This window comes from Lonchura striata, chromosome 3, assembly GCF_050655825.1.
Source record: "Lonchura striata isolate lonStrDom1 chromosome 3, ASM5065582v1, whole genome shotgun sequence".
Taxonomy (NCBI): domain Eukaryota; kingdom Metazoa; phylum Chordata; class Aves; order Passeriformes; family Estrildidae; genus Lonchura; species Lonchura striata.
The window spans coordinates 67,174,350-67,191,086 of record NC_140705.1 but is presented as its reverse complement, the minus strand read 5'-3'; the positions used below and the strand labels follow the sequence as shown (position 1 = coordinate 67,191,086).

Below are 16,737 nucleotides of genomic sequence, written 5' to 3'. Positions count from 1 at the left end.
GGGTAATATTTCTGAGGTAAAAATAAGCTAGATAATAAGCTGTCATATTGTTAAATATTGACCAGTATATAGGCGTGGTCTGTTCCTCTTTTCTTAAGCACTTTTGTGTAAGGGAGGTAGTTGTGCTAATTTGCACAGCAGAAAATATTCAGCATTGCGGGTGCATGTCTAACACTAGAAAATCAACATAGAATAAATCTCTTGTGAGCAAAGATCAAAGAGATACTAACACTTCTCTCAAACACAGAGAAATCTAAAATCTAAATGAGGAATTATTTCTTCCTAGATGCAGTTTATCCATATCAAGGTAAAAAAAGTTGTGGGTTGTTAATTTTCAAGCCCTGTGACATAACTCACACTTGCAATGAAACGTCTTCCTTGTATGTCTCACTTCTCAACAGCTGGGATTGTCAGAAAGCTGTGAGGAGGCCAAATGTCCAGAAATTACAAATCCAGAAGCTCTGGTTCAGAGCTGCTTCACTCTTTCTGCAAACAATCAAGAGTTTTCCCTGTTGAATAATGGTACCTTTAAACATGTAGGAAAGATGCCACACCTATAGTCTCTGGGCAGGTGTAAGAAAAACACTTCTGTTCTTTTTATGTGTAAATAACTGGGCTATGATCAGTAAAGAGGCATCATTAGCTGTAGCTCCTAAACTGATTAAAGATCTTTGCACTTTGTAGCTGCTGTGGAGTTGTTTGCTTGTTTGTTTTCCTTTTCCTGATTATTTCCTATAAGGCAAGGAAAATGAGGCACAGAGTAGTTTTTAAGGTCAGAAAAGTAATCTGGTTTTAAAATAAGAAATAGGATATAGGTGCGGAGTGTCTTATGTTTTGCTCTATTTTTAAGATCTCTATTAGTAGCTATGTCATTGTGGAGTTTTCAAATTTCTGTGGTAGTGGAAGAAAGGAAAACTTAGTTGGCAAGAGTAATCTTGAGGTAATTTTTGGGATCCTTTGGAAAATGGGACAGTTAAGATTCTTTTAACTTGACACTCCTTTAATGAATTCCTTAATGTGTATTTCAAAAGATCAATGAGTTTTTTTTATTTATATAATTTTAAAATCTGTATCTTCTTTTCAAATTCAGAGTTGAAATCTACAGTCCTAGAAAAAGAGAAGCAATGCACAGATAGTGTACAGCGGGCACAGGTAAGATTCTAACAGAAATGTTTTATCAGTTTTCAAAAAGAGCAAAAAAGCAGTACTTATTTTCAGATATTTTTGAAATAGTTTTGTGTATTAAATATTCTGTATGAAAAAAATTCTAAAGTGAGGGTGTTCTATATAGTCTATAGTGTATCTAGGTGTAAGGATTGAAGGTTCCTGCCTGCCTAAGGTGATTCTTACAAAATGTTACTGCCCACTCAAAAGTAAGTTAACCCTCTGATGGCAGAGGAATATTTATAAAATATCATATTATAATAGTTAATCTACAAAAGAGCATGTAATTAATAGTGGCAGGGATTATTTTCTGACTCTCTCATCAAGCTTACAGCAGTGATAGTATGTGAACAGGTTTAGAGGGCATGCTGGACTTGAAAAGGAGATAATGTAATACTGGGACAGTCTGGGTTGGACTTATGCCACAGATATACAGTCTATTGTATTTTTTTTAGCATGTTACCATGCATGTTCTATAAAAGGTGGTGCAGTTTAATGGGGCTGAGGAACTTCAGATTCTGTTTCCTCAACAAGAAACAGATTTATCTCACTTGTGGATAACACTATTCAGTTGTGGAATTCATTAGAAGGAAGGCTCAGTTCTGAAATCTTGGTTTAAAACAAGCAGTGACCAAAAGCTCTTGGAGTCTCTGCTCTTCCTCCTCTGTTTCCCAGCTTGTTTCCCTCGTTTCCCCCTTTAGGTTTGTTTTGGGCTTCTTTTTTATGGGATATTTTTTGTTTCTTTTGGTTTGCTGGGTGTTTTATTGTGGTGTTTAAGGGTTTTTTTTTTGGGTTTTGGTATTTGTTTTGGGGCTTTTTGTGTCAGTGATAGGAAAATATAAGCATCACTGTATATCAAACAGCATTTGTATTTGTGAAAATAGTCTATAATTTGCTTTTCAGGGAAAAATAAGGAATGTGAAGTTAAATGCATACTACTGAACATTAGACCTGTAAATTTCATTTGGGCTTGATCGCATATTTTGTGAGCCATAGGTGGGGAGAGTATGTGTATTACCTTTATGGCTTGTCTTGCCAAACCACTTTAAAGAGTTCATTTAGCTGCTTAGCTAAATTATTCTAACTTCATAATCTGGAACAATTTTAAACTGTAGCTCATGAATTAAAATAATATTACAAAATAATTCTTCATTCTGGTATTTTAAGTTTAACCTAAAATATATTTTTCTCATGCTATTTTTATATTTCAGTCACCCAGGTTTCACTAATAATGGTTTCTATTATTAATTGTGGAAAAGCACTTTTCCCCTATAGTTACAGAAAGTTGACGCATGTAAGGAGCATATTTATCAGTCTCTAGTATTATAATTCATTGCAAGGAAGGACCTATATAAATGGTTTTCTTATTGGAAATATAAGTAATTGAAATAGGTTTATGAATATGTAGTCACTTTTTTTAAATAGATAAAATATGAGAATTCCTATGAGAATGAAGTTTAGCCAGCAGCAATGGAGTACTGTGTGATTGCTTGAATGGCATTTACTTGTGATTGGGAAGTTTATTTTTAGAACTAACCTAGTATGTTGTCCAATCCCTGCATTCCATTTGTTAGTGTTTAGTATATCCCCATCCCTCTTACTCTGTGATGATCTCTTATGGCAGCAACATGAACTTCTTCTGTTCTATACTATTATTCATCAATGACCTGCAGGACTAACAGGATTACCTCACTTGCAGAAACTAATCTCAAGTTTTTGCTGTATTATGTCATCATCATTCTGGTTTATTTTAAAAATCAGGGTGGCGATTTTTTTCTTTTGAGGAACTGTATGTGGATAGCATGTTGTCATATGTTTAAATTATTTCTGTGGTGTCCCAAGCAGTCAAGCATATTCTACTTATCTATTGGTGTTCATAGATATAAATCATCAATCTATAAAAACATCTAGAAAGTAGTATGGCCATCATGTTTCTTAGGTAATTCCTGTACTGCAATCAGATTATTCTTGGTGTTATTTGCACAATTTTTAAGTGATGAATATGTTTCTATTAGAGAACTACCCTCTTGTGTGGTCTGCAGTTTTAATTTATGAAAAAATAAAGCGTTGGCTAAAGTTAGCCTAGTAGGTGATTTTTCTCTTTTTCTTTTCATACATAAAAAAAGAGAGCTCTAGTTTAAAATTTAAATTGACAAACTAAGTCTTCTTACAACATCTTCCTTCTTCTTTCTCTGAGAAAAGACATTTTCTACATACTATTAATATAATCAAATATTATTGGCCAGAGCACAATTGTAAAATGATGTGGTGATAAATTATCTCAGGATAAACAATTAACAAAAATAATCAGAATAATTTTAAATTTAATGCCCAAGTAATACAGCCTGGATTGTATACTTTGTTGTCACTTGAAGAGGCTTCTTCATATATATCCTCTCCATTTTCTTGTCTTTACAAATTTATATATAAACTGAGTGTTTTACAGCATATTTTCTAAACTTTTTTAAGAGTGTTTTTTTTGAGTGAGAAATATCTATTTTTTCTAAATTACAGCTACATATAAATGAGGATGTGGGGGTGTGCTTGCTTTTAATACAGGAATTGTTAAGTGGTAGAAAAGTAAGAAAAATTGGCAGCCATTTCAAGTCCTGCCTTTGAAATGCCAAATAGCAACAATGTCTGCTTAGTCTTCCCAGTACGAACAGAGAACATTTTGTTAGGCTTAACTCCTTTAGAGAAAGAAGAAGAGGAAAATTGAGTGGCCTAATTTAGAAACTCCAGCTTCAAACCTGATCTTTAAATTTAACAGCCATTCTTTGTGGAAGAGCCAATTTCTGTTCTGTTTGTACCCCTGATCTCTTGTACTGTCCTTGCCATTTTCATTACATTTTAACTCACTTTTCAGAGTAGCTTGATTTTGTTTACATGGTAGGTAAAAATAGATCCTTATCAAAAAGCTTAAGAAAAAAAGAATAATTGTAAAATGAGTACATGTAAACTAGGCTTTGGTTAGTAGTGGGACATCGCAGAGCCAGAAACATTAAGTTGTTTGAAAGGCACTTAAAAGCATTTTCTTATACACCACATTATAAAATTATTTTAAACTTCTATGTTTGATCATTTGTGATGAGAGTCTTTTCTGTGGACCACACAATTTTAAAAACAAAGTCCTTATTACATTTGTTTACTTGTCAGTATCCAGATATAATGAATACTTCATGCCACTTCGTGCCTGGTCCTTGTAATCCCACCTCAGGAGAGGAGGTTTTGCCAGACTGTTGCAGTCTTTAGCAGTTTGGTTATAAGATAGTTTACACTGACTATTTAAACTATGTTTACATCAGAAAAGCTTGTCATCAAAAAATTCTTATGCTCATAATATTTCTGTCTTAGTTTGGTTTGGTTCACCACATTTTACCCAACAAATAAATCCTCAGCCAAAATTATATGCCTTTTTTGGAATTCCAAGTATTTCCACTGGTACTAAAAGCCAGACAAAATTTTGGCAGTTCTGAGCTGTTGAAGATGGGTTTCTACTGCATATTCTATAGGCATACTTTCCAGCAATATCATAGGGAAACAATGCTAATCTTAAAAAAATAAATTGCAAGCCAAGTTTTGCCATCTTGAAGATACTTTCTGCTTTATAAAAACAGACTCATGGAGTGCATCTTTAGAGTATTCCTAACCACTCCATTTTACTGGTGACTCCTCTTTCAGTAGGGACCTTTCTTCTTACACTAGTTTTTGACTATGATTATTCCTTAGGGTAATAGCTTAGGATATTGGAAATGTTCCAATTTTGACACTTAGTAATACAAGAAAAAAGGTTCTGAAATCCTTTAAGATAAATACATAATCAGTCTGTTTAAAAAGTATAAAACGTTGGTGGGACTGGAATTTACTTTTCATTATTATAAAATGTCACCACTAGAATTTGTCTCAGAAACATGCATGCTACCTAAAGATCTCTCTTAAAAGAAATTTTAGGGATTATTCTTTATAGGTGAAGGCAAGACAAAGAAGGTAGATAGAAGTTTATTCTGAAATTAATCTGAAACAAAAGAATTTTTTAAAAGGTGAGATTTTATAAACCTGCTTTAGACTGTTATGACACTTGCAGTCTGGTATAAAACCTGTTTGGTTTTGGTGTTACAGCACATAGACCAACTACAGACAAGACTAGTGAACCACTGGCTTCAACGGGAGCCTGAGGAAAATTGGGAACCCTTCCTCTTTGGCTCACAAACAGCTCTGTGGCTGTGGCACTTTAAACACCGTCCAATTCTGCATGTTCTTTCTTGAGATATTAAAAAAAAACCTGTGGTGAAGTGTCATTCCCCTCCCATCCTTTTGCTTTTTGACAGGTTACTTTTTGTAAGGGGGAAGGGAAGGTTTGAGGAAGCAATGAATAGTTACTCTAAATTATTTTCCTACAAAGATGACTGCCAGAGTCTTAGATTTCAGCAGGGAAAAATAAATTGCATAGTTGAGTAAAAAAAATCCAACCAAAAAAATGTATGACATATTCAAAAGGATCTATAATATACAGTTATCTCATTGAGGAAATAAAGGATTATGACAGAAGATAATATATTTTGATGTTTTCATATGAATCAAGTGATAATGAATAGAAGTGTATATCTCCTTTTAAGAACAGTACCAATGTGAACTTTCTGCAAAATCATGCCAGCATACCCAAAATTCAGAAAAAAAAAAAGTTTAAAGAAGTCAGTGGTATTTCTCTGGGGTTTTTTATCTTGCAAAATGTAAACCCAGTTTTGTAATATGTGATGTGGAGGAACTTATATTCTAATTGTAGATCCAATGTTAGAATTCTGTAGCTTAGCTTTAAGCAGTTGAATTTTGGGAAGCATGTGTAGATAGATGGTGTTTTCTTGCTAGCATTTAGAGTAAATGATGATTTATCAGAAACATGAAGAAAGGTAAGAAAGTTTGTAGGAAACAAGGTGATACAAACCTGGTAGGAGAATTTACTGCCAGGGTTATAGGAACTGCTGAAATGTAGAATATTTTGCTAAAGACAGTAAAGTGGAATTTAACCATATCGAACTCTAGGACAAGTTAAGTGCAAATCAAGTATTTTATGTTGAAACATAGTATTTTATGAAACATAATTTTTATGCAGAAGTTTCAAGTTTTATTGATGGCATTCTTAGATTCTTAATATTGAAAGGTACTTTTCAGTTCAAGCATGCTGCCTTTTTCAAGTTTATTTTTGATTTTTTTTTCAGAAAGCCTTACAAGCACAAATAGATGTTTTATTTCCTAAAACTGTAGAAGGTAAATCAACTAAGCTTTTTGACATATGAAGGAGAGTGTCTGAGTTGAGACCTTATTATAGCTTAAACAGAGACTGTCCATTCCAATCTGTGCTGCTGCCTACACGGCGAGCAGCCAGTTTGTAATTAAATACTGTCATCTGACAGTTTGTAATTAAATACTGTCATCTGATACTGTTGGGGTTCCTTTGGCCATGAAAGAAGGGCGAGAAGACAAATAGAAATATCAGAAACGAGGGAAGAAGTACTTATTTAGAGAGTCTGAAGAACTTCCTAAAGAAGTCTGCCTACTGAGCCACTAGATGGCAGTTAAGTATTTTTGAATGGATTGCAAGGCACTTGCAAGTCATTCCCAGACAGCCCTGCAGACACCCTACAGCGGGAATTTAAATTTCTTTTTTTTTTTATTTTTTTTATTTTTTTTGGTCCGAGTCAAGGGAGTGGCTTTCTGCTAATTAATAAGTTAGCCTTTAGAATGTACATACAGCTGCTTCATTTAATCTAACCAAGATTTAGCAATCTGAGCATCTCTCAAAGCAGATCCTCTACTTTCCCAACCCCTCAAAACACTAAATATTTAGAAAGCACTGCTCTGTCACTGTTTTGGTTAGTTAGTTTTTTTTAAACCAGTAAAATGAAAACATTTGGTTTGGTCTACTGGCCTTCTGGATGACTATCTTTGGAGTGATAATTAAAAAATTATCAATGAATTACTATCATTTAAATAAAGATGTCAATATTCTGTTGAAGATGAAATTTGTTTCTTCAGCCACAATTGTGAACCCATTTTCTATCTAGGCCTGATGAGGCAGAAGTTAAAAAAAAAAAAGGGAAAAAAATTGCATCAAACATAATTAATTGACAAATACATAGAATATAAATCACAGACTACATATTTAAACGAAAAAACAGGAGTATAGAATGTCATGCCTGTGTGGTAGAAAAATGTAAGCAGTTAATTCTCAGAACAAATATTAGTGTTTTGTATTATATCCAGACTTCACAATACTTGGATTGACTTCTGTTATTTTGCTTGAAGGCACTGTTTGCCTTTTTAAAAGAAACAATACATTTTATATTATTTTCAGTGGAGTTGCAATAACCCATTTTTTCACTCTTCCTCGTAGTCATGGCAAGACTAAAATTTGTTTTCTCTAATCTGTGTTCTTAAAGTTAATGTCAAGATGTTGTACTTCTATGCTCATTTTAGTTTCAAAGATTCTTTATTCTCTTTTTCCACTTTTATTGAAACAGTCATATATCATAGTTCTGAAACACATTAAAATCAGCACAGTTCAGTGTTGAGTGGATGTTAGGAGGTCACGATGTACAAACTCTTTTCCACTAACGCCCTCCTCCAAGCAAGGTTAGCTTTGATGTTTGGTGGTTTTTCTCAGGACTTTGCTCATCTCTGAGTATGGGTATGAGGTAGTGGTGGTATGTATTTCCTGCTTTGCCTAGTCTGTGGTAAAATGGCAAGTCTTGCTCTGTTTCTCATGCAATGTTTTGATAACAGCTAAAAGAGAGTAAATGTGTGCTCTAAAAACCTGTATTTCCTGTGAGTTTTTCCGATTCAAGTCCTCTCAATATTGATTAAAATTCTTCAGAAAATGTGGGTCAAGTTCTTGTAATTAATCTCATTTCACAGCTTCTTCATCAGATTTTATGAGAATGTATATTAATAATAGTAACAACAATAGTAATAATGTAGATTTTGCATCCTTGTATCATGATAAGCATTCTTCTTTTTCCGTTTTGACTATGCTTTATACTTAGACAAAGATTTTTTTTTTGTCTTTTAGGTACAAATTCTTGGACATGCAGTACCATTGTTAGGGTTTGGGCAATAATTGAGAGGAAAATGAGAATGAGAGTAAAATCGAGAAAATACTTTATTTTAACAAGAATTGTTTGGCAATGCTTTAAACCCTTGACTGTTATGTGAGATACTTTCACTTCTTGAAAAAGGACACCTGTGGGATAGGGATTATATAGAAAGAATTATCGCTTTTCTGTCTGTGTTTTATTCCAGGTGTTAATGCATTTCTTCTCTTGCCTTTTACAGTGAGTTTCTTGTAAAATAATAACAGAGTACTGTAACTTCCTTAGGAAGAAGTCAATGCAAATGCATGATAGCTATATATTTATTGAAAAGTCAATTGTTTACTCTTCTCCTCTGACTCCTCACCGTTCTTACTTATGAAAATAGATAAATTTGAGGTAGTGCTTATGTCATCTATACAATAGTGGTTAGAGCAAAATGTATAAACTGTATTCATTAATTATTAAAATACAATTTTTTCTTAAATTCTTTAAATGAGAAATCGTATTTCAGATGAAAATCTATAAATTCCTTTTATACTAAAATATTACTTGTACTGTAAGTTCCATTATTTACTTATGAAATTTCTCTCATCTTTTGGGGTGAAAACAGATTTTGTTTGTTCAATGGTAACATACTACACTTGGATTATGTAGAATATTCTTGGTAGTATACTATTTACTCTCAAGATTTTTTTAAAAAAGAATTCCGCAGAAATTGAAGAGAATAAATGAAGAAATTACATGAAATACAGGAAAGCATTTGGAAAAAGTATATGTGTGTAAGTCTGTGTGTGTGTACATATCAGTCAGTATGTGAAAAGAAAACTTTTTGTAACATTCCTAGCAGGACATTTCATTTGGCACATGAACTTAAACTATTTAAAAGATCTCCTCCACACAAAAGTGAAAACTGTTTCAAGTTCTTCTTATATTTCTCTTGGCATTAAATATCAAGTGCTACATTTTAGTGGTTTAAATCCTGAGATTTTATACAGGACCCTCTATGTAGAAGGGAGATAAGAAATGCTTTTCTTAGTAAAAATAAGTACTCATTTAACTTAAAAATTCTCTAAATAATAAAAAAAAAGAAAGGAAAGAAAACCAAGCAAACAATTATATACTGCCAAACCTAAATGAGAACTTAAATGTAAGGCTGAGAATAATTTCTACTCTGGATACAAGACAGAGTAATCAGTTTATCTTCTACTTACATTTAGATTAAAAGTTATTACATTTTCCATCCTAAGTTAGTATAAGTGAAACCAGTAAAAACTCTTTTAATTTCCTTTTCTGTATTTTGAATACCTGTTTTTCTTTGTATTTATTTTTTAGAGAGCAAACCCAAAACTATTCATAAAAACTAACTTGCATATTCCAAAATGTGTAATTGCTCATTATGATTATTCAACTTTTTCTAAATATACAAATTGGGGTTTTTTTTTTATGTTCATGATACCAGAAAGTTTTTAATTAACTTCTCAATAATTCAAGCTCATTTTTGATTACTTTATTCCTATTGACTTTTTTAAAAGTTTTTTCAGTCAAAGTGATACAGCTTTGTTTCTAATATAGCTTTCATGCTTCTAAAGAGTTAAAGAAGATGAGTGACTTTCAGGCCCCTGCCTTCAGTATGTTCATGGATACATGTGTGGAGGCTCTCTTTCCATTTCTCCAAACCTTTTCTGTTGTGAGTAGTAGGCTCATGCTTCAGTGTATCTACGCAGATTTATTCTTACTGTGGATATTTTTTGCTGCTTATTCCCTATTGGAAGCCCAAGACAAAAGCAACATGTGAACCTCCCATTTTGTGGTCTGGCTGAACTCTAGATGAAAAGGGCAAGTACTGTGTAGAAGTATCATACTCTGGACAGTTGCTTATCAGAATGTGACAAAGCTCATCTGAAAAATCATTGCCTTTCTTGATCTTCCCTACTAGAGCTTAAAGGCTTTCCAAGCCCTTCAAATTTAAACCAATAATGTTCACGTTTTGGCTCAAAGAATCCATATTGTTATTTCTAGCATAAAAGCTTACAATTGTTGCATATAAAGAGCATGAAAATAATAGAATTAGTTTGCACAGTGCTTTCCAGGTTGCTGGACAATTCAAGTGGAATTGAAAATCAGGGAGAGGTCTGGGGTGAAAGTGTTCAATACCTTTCTCTAATATGTCAATGCAGTGATGTTCAAGGTATGCCAGATTTTGTTTTAACATAATGAGATGAGTTGTTGCCTTGGCCTGGACACACAGGAAAACTAACCAAACACTTTAGTACCATAGTTGAAATACTTTAGAAAAAACACAGGTGACAGAAGAAAGGAAGCAATTAATCATATTAATCATGTGTTAGGCATTTCAGTAAGCAATCTAACACAGAGGAGAAAATAAATCCAGACAGTTTTTATCCCAACTTTTAAGGAAATCTTTGACTTTTAAGGTACTTATTGCTTATAGACTGTTGACTTAAGTGGCTAGATTCTAGTTATCTTTTCATCTGAACTAGCAGTCTCTTTGCAATCCACAGAACAACAATTAAAAGATACCAAAAACAGGTAACATAATGTTATATTAAAATTAATAAAGTTCAGCTTTTCTTTCAGTACCTAGTCCCATTTACATGCTTGTTTTATGTTGGATGAGTGATAGAGTGATAGTTAAATGAATTTCTGAGCTAAATTGAGCTATGTGGATAGTAAACCCCTTTTTAAGTCTTATTTATTTCTGTATTGTTTCATGCCTTGCTAATAATGAAATTTCATCTAGGCCAGGACGGAAACATTCAAAATTTGAGAGGGACTTTTTGGTTGGTTTTTCAGCCTGAATAGTCAGAACATTGCTCATTGCATGTGGATATGCACAGTCTGTTTGAGAAATGCTGGAAACTCTTCTATAGCCATACACCTCTCACTGTATTTTTTTTCCTGCTCACTCTTTCATACTCAAGCTACCAGGATAGTGAGGGTTAAGCTTCCAAAAGTGTTATTTGTGAAGGTTTAAAGTAATACTGTGTAATACTACAGAAATTAAACTTGACTCCTATGCATCTCCTCGGGTGGTCGGTGGTTCTGTGAGATTTTTATTTTACCTTGTCTAGTCTGTAGTCTATGAAAATTCTTTTGAGGTTTCTATCATAGTAAAACCTGGGGATAACCTAAGGTTATTTTTCCACTAAATTAAGAGTTACACCTTAAAGAGAGAAAACTCTTTCAATCTTTGATGTATCTCAAGTTGATTATTTATTTAAATGGGTAATGTATAGAACTGAGATCTTATCCCTTGAAATATGGTTAGCTCAGGGATAAGGAATTCAAACTGTTCAGGAACAGAAACTTCAAGAAACTAAGCTCATTTTTCCTCTGACTTCCAGCTTTCCAAGTCATCATTTGCAATGCATGCATCTTTCTTCAAAGGTGTATGTTCCCTGTTGATTCTGTGTTAGTTTATTTGAACTATCAAAATTTCAATAATTATTGATCTCTGTATGCAATGGTTTGGGGTTTTTTGTCACACACAATAGGTGTGACAAAACCAGTAGATTGATTAGATGTGTCCCAGCTCTTCAGGACAGGAAGAGCTACATAGTCCACTGCCAGCCTTGTGCAGGCTGGTGTAATCCATCTGTTGCAATGTGTCACAGAGTGGGAGAGTAGCTCACACGTACCAAATAAGTTTTATGACTTCAGACGGGCAATGCACAACACTGTTTTTGTTTCAGGGCTTGCTTGTTCATTGCTATACTGGGGACCTCTGCATCACTTCCTTGTGGTTGTAGGAAGAAAGATGGACTACTGTGAAAAAGTGTACCCCTTGTGCACCCTCAGAATAGTAAAAGCTTCAAAAAGGTTTAATCAGATAGTCTGAGGAAGAAACTAGTATCCCATACTAATTCTACTCCTTCAGCAATTCTCCCTTATGCTATTGGCAAGTTTGCCAACTTTTGACTCAATTTCTACTGCTGTAAAAATAAAATGCTGCAATGGGCCTTGAGATTAAGTGAAATGTTATAATTAATTAGATGGATGTTAGTTTGTTTGAATGCAAATCAAGTCTCCACCAGTACTTCTCATTTACCAATGACTGTAGCACTAAAAATGCCTGTTAAATGTTGTGTCTCCTTTTCTTAAGGTCGATCTACAGTTGCAAGAAGTAGCTTTGAAAATGAGACAGCTTTAAAGAGAGAAACCTGATTAGAGATCACATTTCTCTGACTGAATTAAATTCTTACTGTGGCTCTACTTTGTGCCATTCGGTGAGCGTGCGCGTTCAAAAATGTTTCACTTCGCGTAGAAAAGCAGCATTTATTAACAGAGCGGTTGGAAAGAGCATCCTTCCAAGTTCCTGTGCAGCACTGCTGGTGCCACCAAGTGCCCCCAGGCACACTTACTAGAAGACCCGAGAGGCCTTATTTTGCCGTCCTAATTCTGTTTCACTGTATACCTCTATTTCCTGTTTGTTCTTGCAACTAGGTAGCAGCATAGACTCTGATTAGTGAATTGTGATGTAGGGAAATTAAAAAGTCGAGCTTTTTGAAAAAAAAAAAAAGAGAAATCAAAGCAAATATAATCCTATAATCTAAATATAAATTCCATCCAGAGAGGAAATTTCATGACTCTAAGTGACAAATTGCTGAAAATTATCAAACTGCTGATGCAACTTTTTGACTTGTAATAGTGTAAGGTATTAACTTCTAAAACTATGCTATAATATTCCTTTATTTTTCATATATGCTAATATAACCAACAAGAACTGTCATTATGTTTATTTTATTTAAAAAAGATACTTTATGACTTCATAAAGCATGTAAGTGAGTGAAAGCTGAGTTAGAAAGATATAGACAAGTATATTATAGAGACGCACATATATGCATGTCTATACATACATAGCCTATGGCTAAATTTTACAGATGTGGGGGTTTTTTCCGGCCTGGAAATTTAGTTTTAGAAGGGCCTATAGGTTTCAGTCACTCATCTGACAAACTAGGTTGTCAACTCCATAGAAAGAGGTAGCTGCACTCTGATCTTTTATATGTTTGAAGATCCTGGACATGTTCTGTCTATATAGATCAGCTTTATGCTGTACATCTGAAATGCACATGTGGAAAACATGACAAGATTGGAATGAGTTCTATGCAATGTACACGTGCAGATCCAAGCATACAACCTTTAGCCAGCAAAGCAAATATTTCCAGATCCATTTACACACAATCTTGTTGGTGCAGCCCAAAGAGATCTGTGCCAGATTGAGTATCCAACTCATTGCACATGGAACATGTACAGCCTGTTTGAGACATGCTGGGCACTGCTCTATAGCCACACACCTCTGAACTGCTTTTTCCTGTTCACTCTTTCATTCTCAAGCCACCTGGATAAAGCAAGGGTTAAGCTTCCACCTTTCTTTCTTTCTTTACAGAAAGAAGACTGTTCCACAGTACCTGGGTCCTGGGTAAGAACTCTAGACAAGACAGAGTTTGCTCATATCTCTTTTAAACCCCATAGGTTTCTGCTGTGGAATTGTCCCCTGGATTGAAAATGAAGCTTCTTTTCATTATGTGTGTGTGGGTTTTTTAATCTCAGTCTTCTGATCCTTGTCAACAGCTTTTGACCATCTTTTACATGTATGAAAAATTAAGTATTCTCTTGCTTATTCTCTAAGGAAATAGTAGAATATTCATTTCTGATTGGATTTATAAGGTCTTGATTTCCTTCTTCTTTGATAAGCCCTTTGAAATCTAGAGGTCAACTTTGAACTAGGACAAAGGCAAAAATCTAATTAAACTGCTCTGAGGGCTTCTTAAAAGCCTAAATGAAAAATGTCTGTCTAAAATAATTACTGAAACACATAAATACTGGGGTTGTGTTTTGCTTTGCTTTTGGTTTCCTTGTTTTTTAGACCAAATAAATTTAAGTACATCATATCCTCTGGATAAATATCTCTTCATTCACATCAAAGTCTTGTTTGTTCATACTAATGCTGTTTCTATGAAAACCTGGATATGTTGATGATTGTTAGGTATAACAAAATAGGAAATCAACAGCTTATTTGAAATGCTGTATCTCAAGGATAGCAGAAATGCTGCTTCTTAGGGCATGGCTAAGTAGCCCCCTTAGTTCATCCAGGACATTTTCATTTCTTGTCTGAATTGCTAATTCATCTCATTGCATTGCTTATTTTTAAAAAACTTTATAAAATAGTTCTTCTCTTGAAAGATATTTCGTTATCTGCAGGGTAAATTGTCTTGTAGAAGAGTGGATTCTAGGTTTTTTCTGCAGCTAACATAGAATTACTGTATTGAAGAATTACTTTTTCTTGGTAAAAATTGAATCTAATCTCCCGACTAAAAGAGTGTTTAAAACAGTGAACTGTTCTGAGATCAGCCATTTTTAAGGCAAATCTCTTCAGAGCCATTGAATATTGTGCCTAATCCTGTTGGCTGCACTTTGTTTATGGCAGAAATGAATTTACTGTGTCTCTTATAAAATCCTTGTGGAGTGTTCTTACAGTATAAAATGGGAGCTTAGGAGAATTACAGTCTGGGGAAACTGGATTTGATGTCAGCTGAAAACTGGTGTGTGGCCTAGCAACACATTTCCTTTGATAGTGTTGCCTTTTGAAGAACTCATAGGCCTTATTGTATTTGCAGGTGACTGGTAGGGGGATAAGAGTAGATGAAAGAAAGGGATAAACAATATTGTATTTCTCCTTTATTAAGAAATTCTTCAACAAAACTGTTGCTGCTATGAAGTATTGAGTTATTTATGGAAACTGGATGGACTGAAGCACCACGAGTAATTGCAATGGGAATGCCTTTATCAGCCTTTTTTGCTTCTTATTGTACTGTTTGTTATTATGTCTGTGTTAATTCCTTCACTATTCATTTTTTCATGTTCCTTTCTCTTTTTTACATTTTTTGTCAACCTGTGGTGGGGAGACCTAGTAGTAATACACAACCTTTTGTTCAAACTGCTGTTCCAAAAAGTTCAAACAATCTAAGAGATTGTAAGTTTTTTGATAACGGTACTTCAAAATCAAGCAATAACTGGTTTAAATGTTGTTGCTGCTTTACTTCTGGGATTGCATTAGGGCATCTAAGAAATTCTGAAATAAATAAGAAATTGAAATTTTAAGTCTGAAAACAGATTTTCTGCAGAAACAGTTTTAAACTATTATTGAACATTATATTTTATTAATAATCCCCAGCTGGAAGTTATAACTTTCTTTTCCATGAAGAAAAAATTACCTTTAATAGTTTCATGTGCCAAAAGATGAGAAAAATATTTTCCCGAAATGAATCAAGGCAATTGGTATAACAAGTATTGTATGTTTATTTGTAGGCTTCTTTACAAAACCTATAATTTGAATATTTTAAATATTTCCTATTAAGAAAGCCTATGGTCTCATCTGAGATGCATACGATTTGCTAAGAGGAAATAAAAAGCCACTTGAGTTTTGCTGTAGCCACTTGTAAAACCTGTTGCATGACCCTCTTAATTCAAATAAATACTTGAAGTGCTAGTTAATATTTTAAATTGAAAGAAGAAACAAAAGCAATAAATAGTAAATATATGTAGATAGAAAATTATTTTTATTAGAAGATATTTTTGTTATAAGATAAAGTCTATATTTTCATCAATCCTGAATAAGCACAAATGGCTATTTTTAGACAAGATTACTTCTTCTGGCAGGTTTGGATGAAAGGACATAGCCATTAAATTTAGTACAGTTTATTACAGGTATTTCTTTAAATTTGTAGGAATTAATGTGTCTTTAAGGTTAATGGTTCCTCTACTTAGTCTACAGCAAGCAGAATCGGATGCTTTAGAGAAAGAGATAAAAAATGTGTAACATGTCAAATACAGAATAACCATTCCAAGCAGGAATCTTTCCTATCACAGTCTGTCACTTGGCAGAGGAGTTATCCATTTGAAGTAGGATGAAAGTTCTCCTTTTTTTCTTCTTTTCTTTCCTAGTCATGCTGTCTGGAGAAAAGCATAATTGTTCTGTTCTGAGATTTATCTGCTTTCCAGAAGATAGTGTTTGTAGTGTTCTGCATTCCTGATCTGTGTTGTACCATTAAGGTTTATATTGAAATGCAGCAGTCAATACTATGCTGAGTTTGCTGCTCATGGTCGTCCCTTTAAAGAAACACTTAACATTTTTTTCCAATTAACAGAATTAAAGTAATGCTGAACCTTCCCACCACCATGTCTTCATATCCACGTGTAGGCAAATGCTTTCAGTACTTGTGCTCAGCGGTTGGTTATTTTCTGTCAGTATTTGCAGGGAGGGAGGGGTTGCTACTGATTTCTGCTTTTGACAAGTATAATCACAGTCTAAAATATGCTTGTACTATATATAAGCAAGTAATTTTCTTAATCTTCTTCCACTTAAAATGTAGCTAGCCAAAATGATTTCTCACTTTTTAAAGCCTTGACATAACTCTTATTTTTGAACCTCTGGAATACTAGTATTCTTGATCCAAATTTAGTT

The 16,737-nt window shown here is 33.8% G+C and overlaps 1 protein-coding gene across 2 annotated transcripts in view; it reads left to right on the top strand.

The window, feature by feature from the left end:
* Positions 1 to 16,737, top strand: part of FMN2 (formin 2) — a 162,496-nt gene that overhangs the window by 36,195 nt on the left and 109,564 nt on the right. Inside the window, exons 5-6 of one of the 2 annotated variants that reach the window (XM_077782126.2) lie at positions 1,091 to 1,152; positions 13,660 to 13,692. In XM_077782126.2, coding sequence (XP_077638252.2) covers positions 1,091 to 1,152; positions 13,660 to 13,692 — 95 coding nt within the window. The remainder of the gene's footprint in view (positions 1 to 1,090; positions 1,153 to 13,659; positions 13,693 to 16,737) is intronic. The other variant, XM_085576737.1, reaches the window with a different exon arrangement.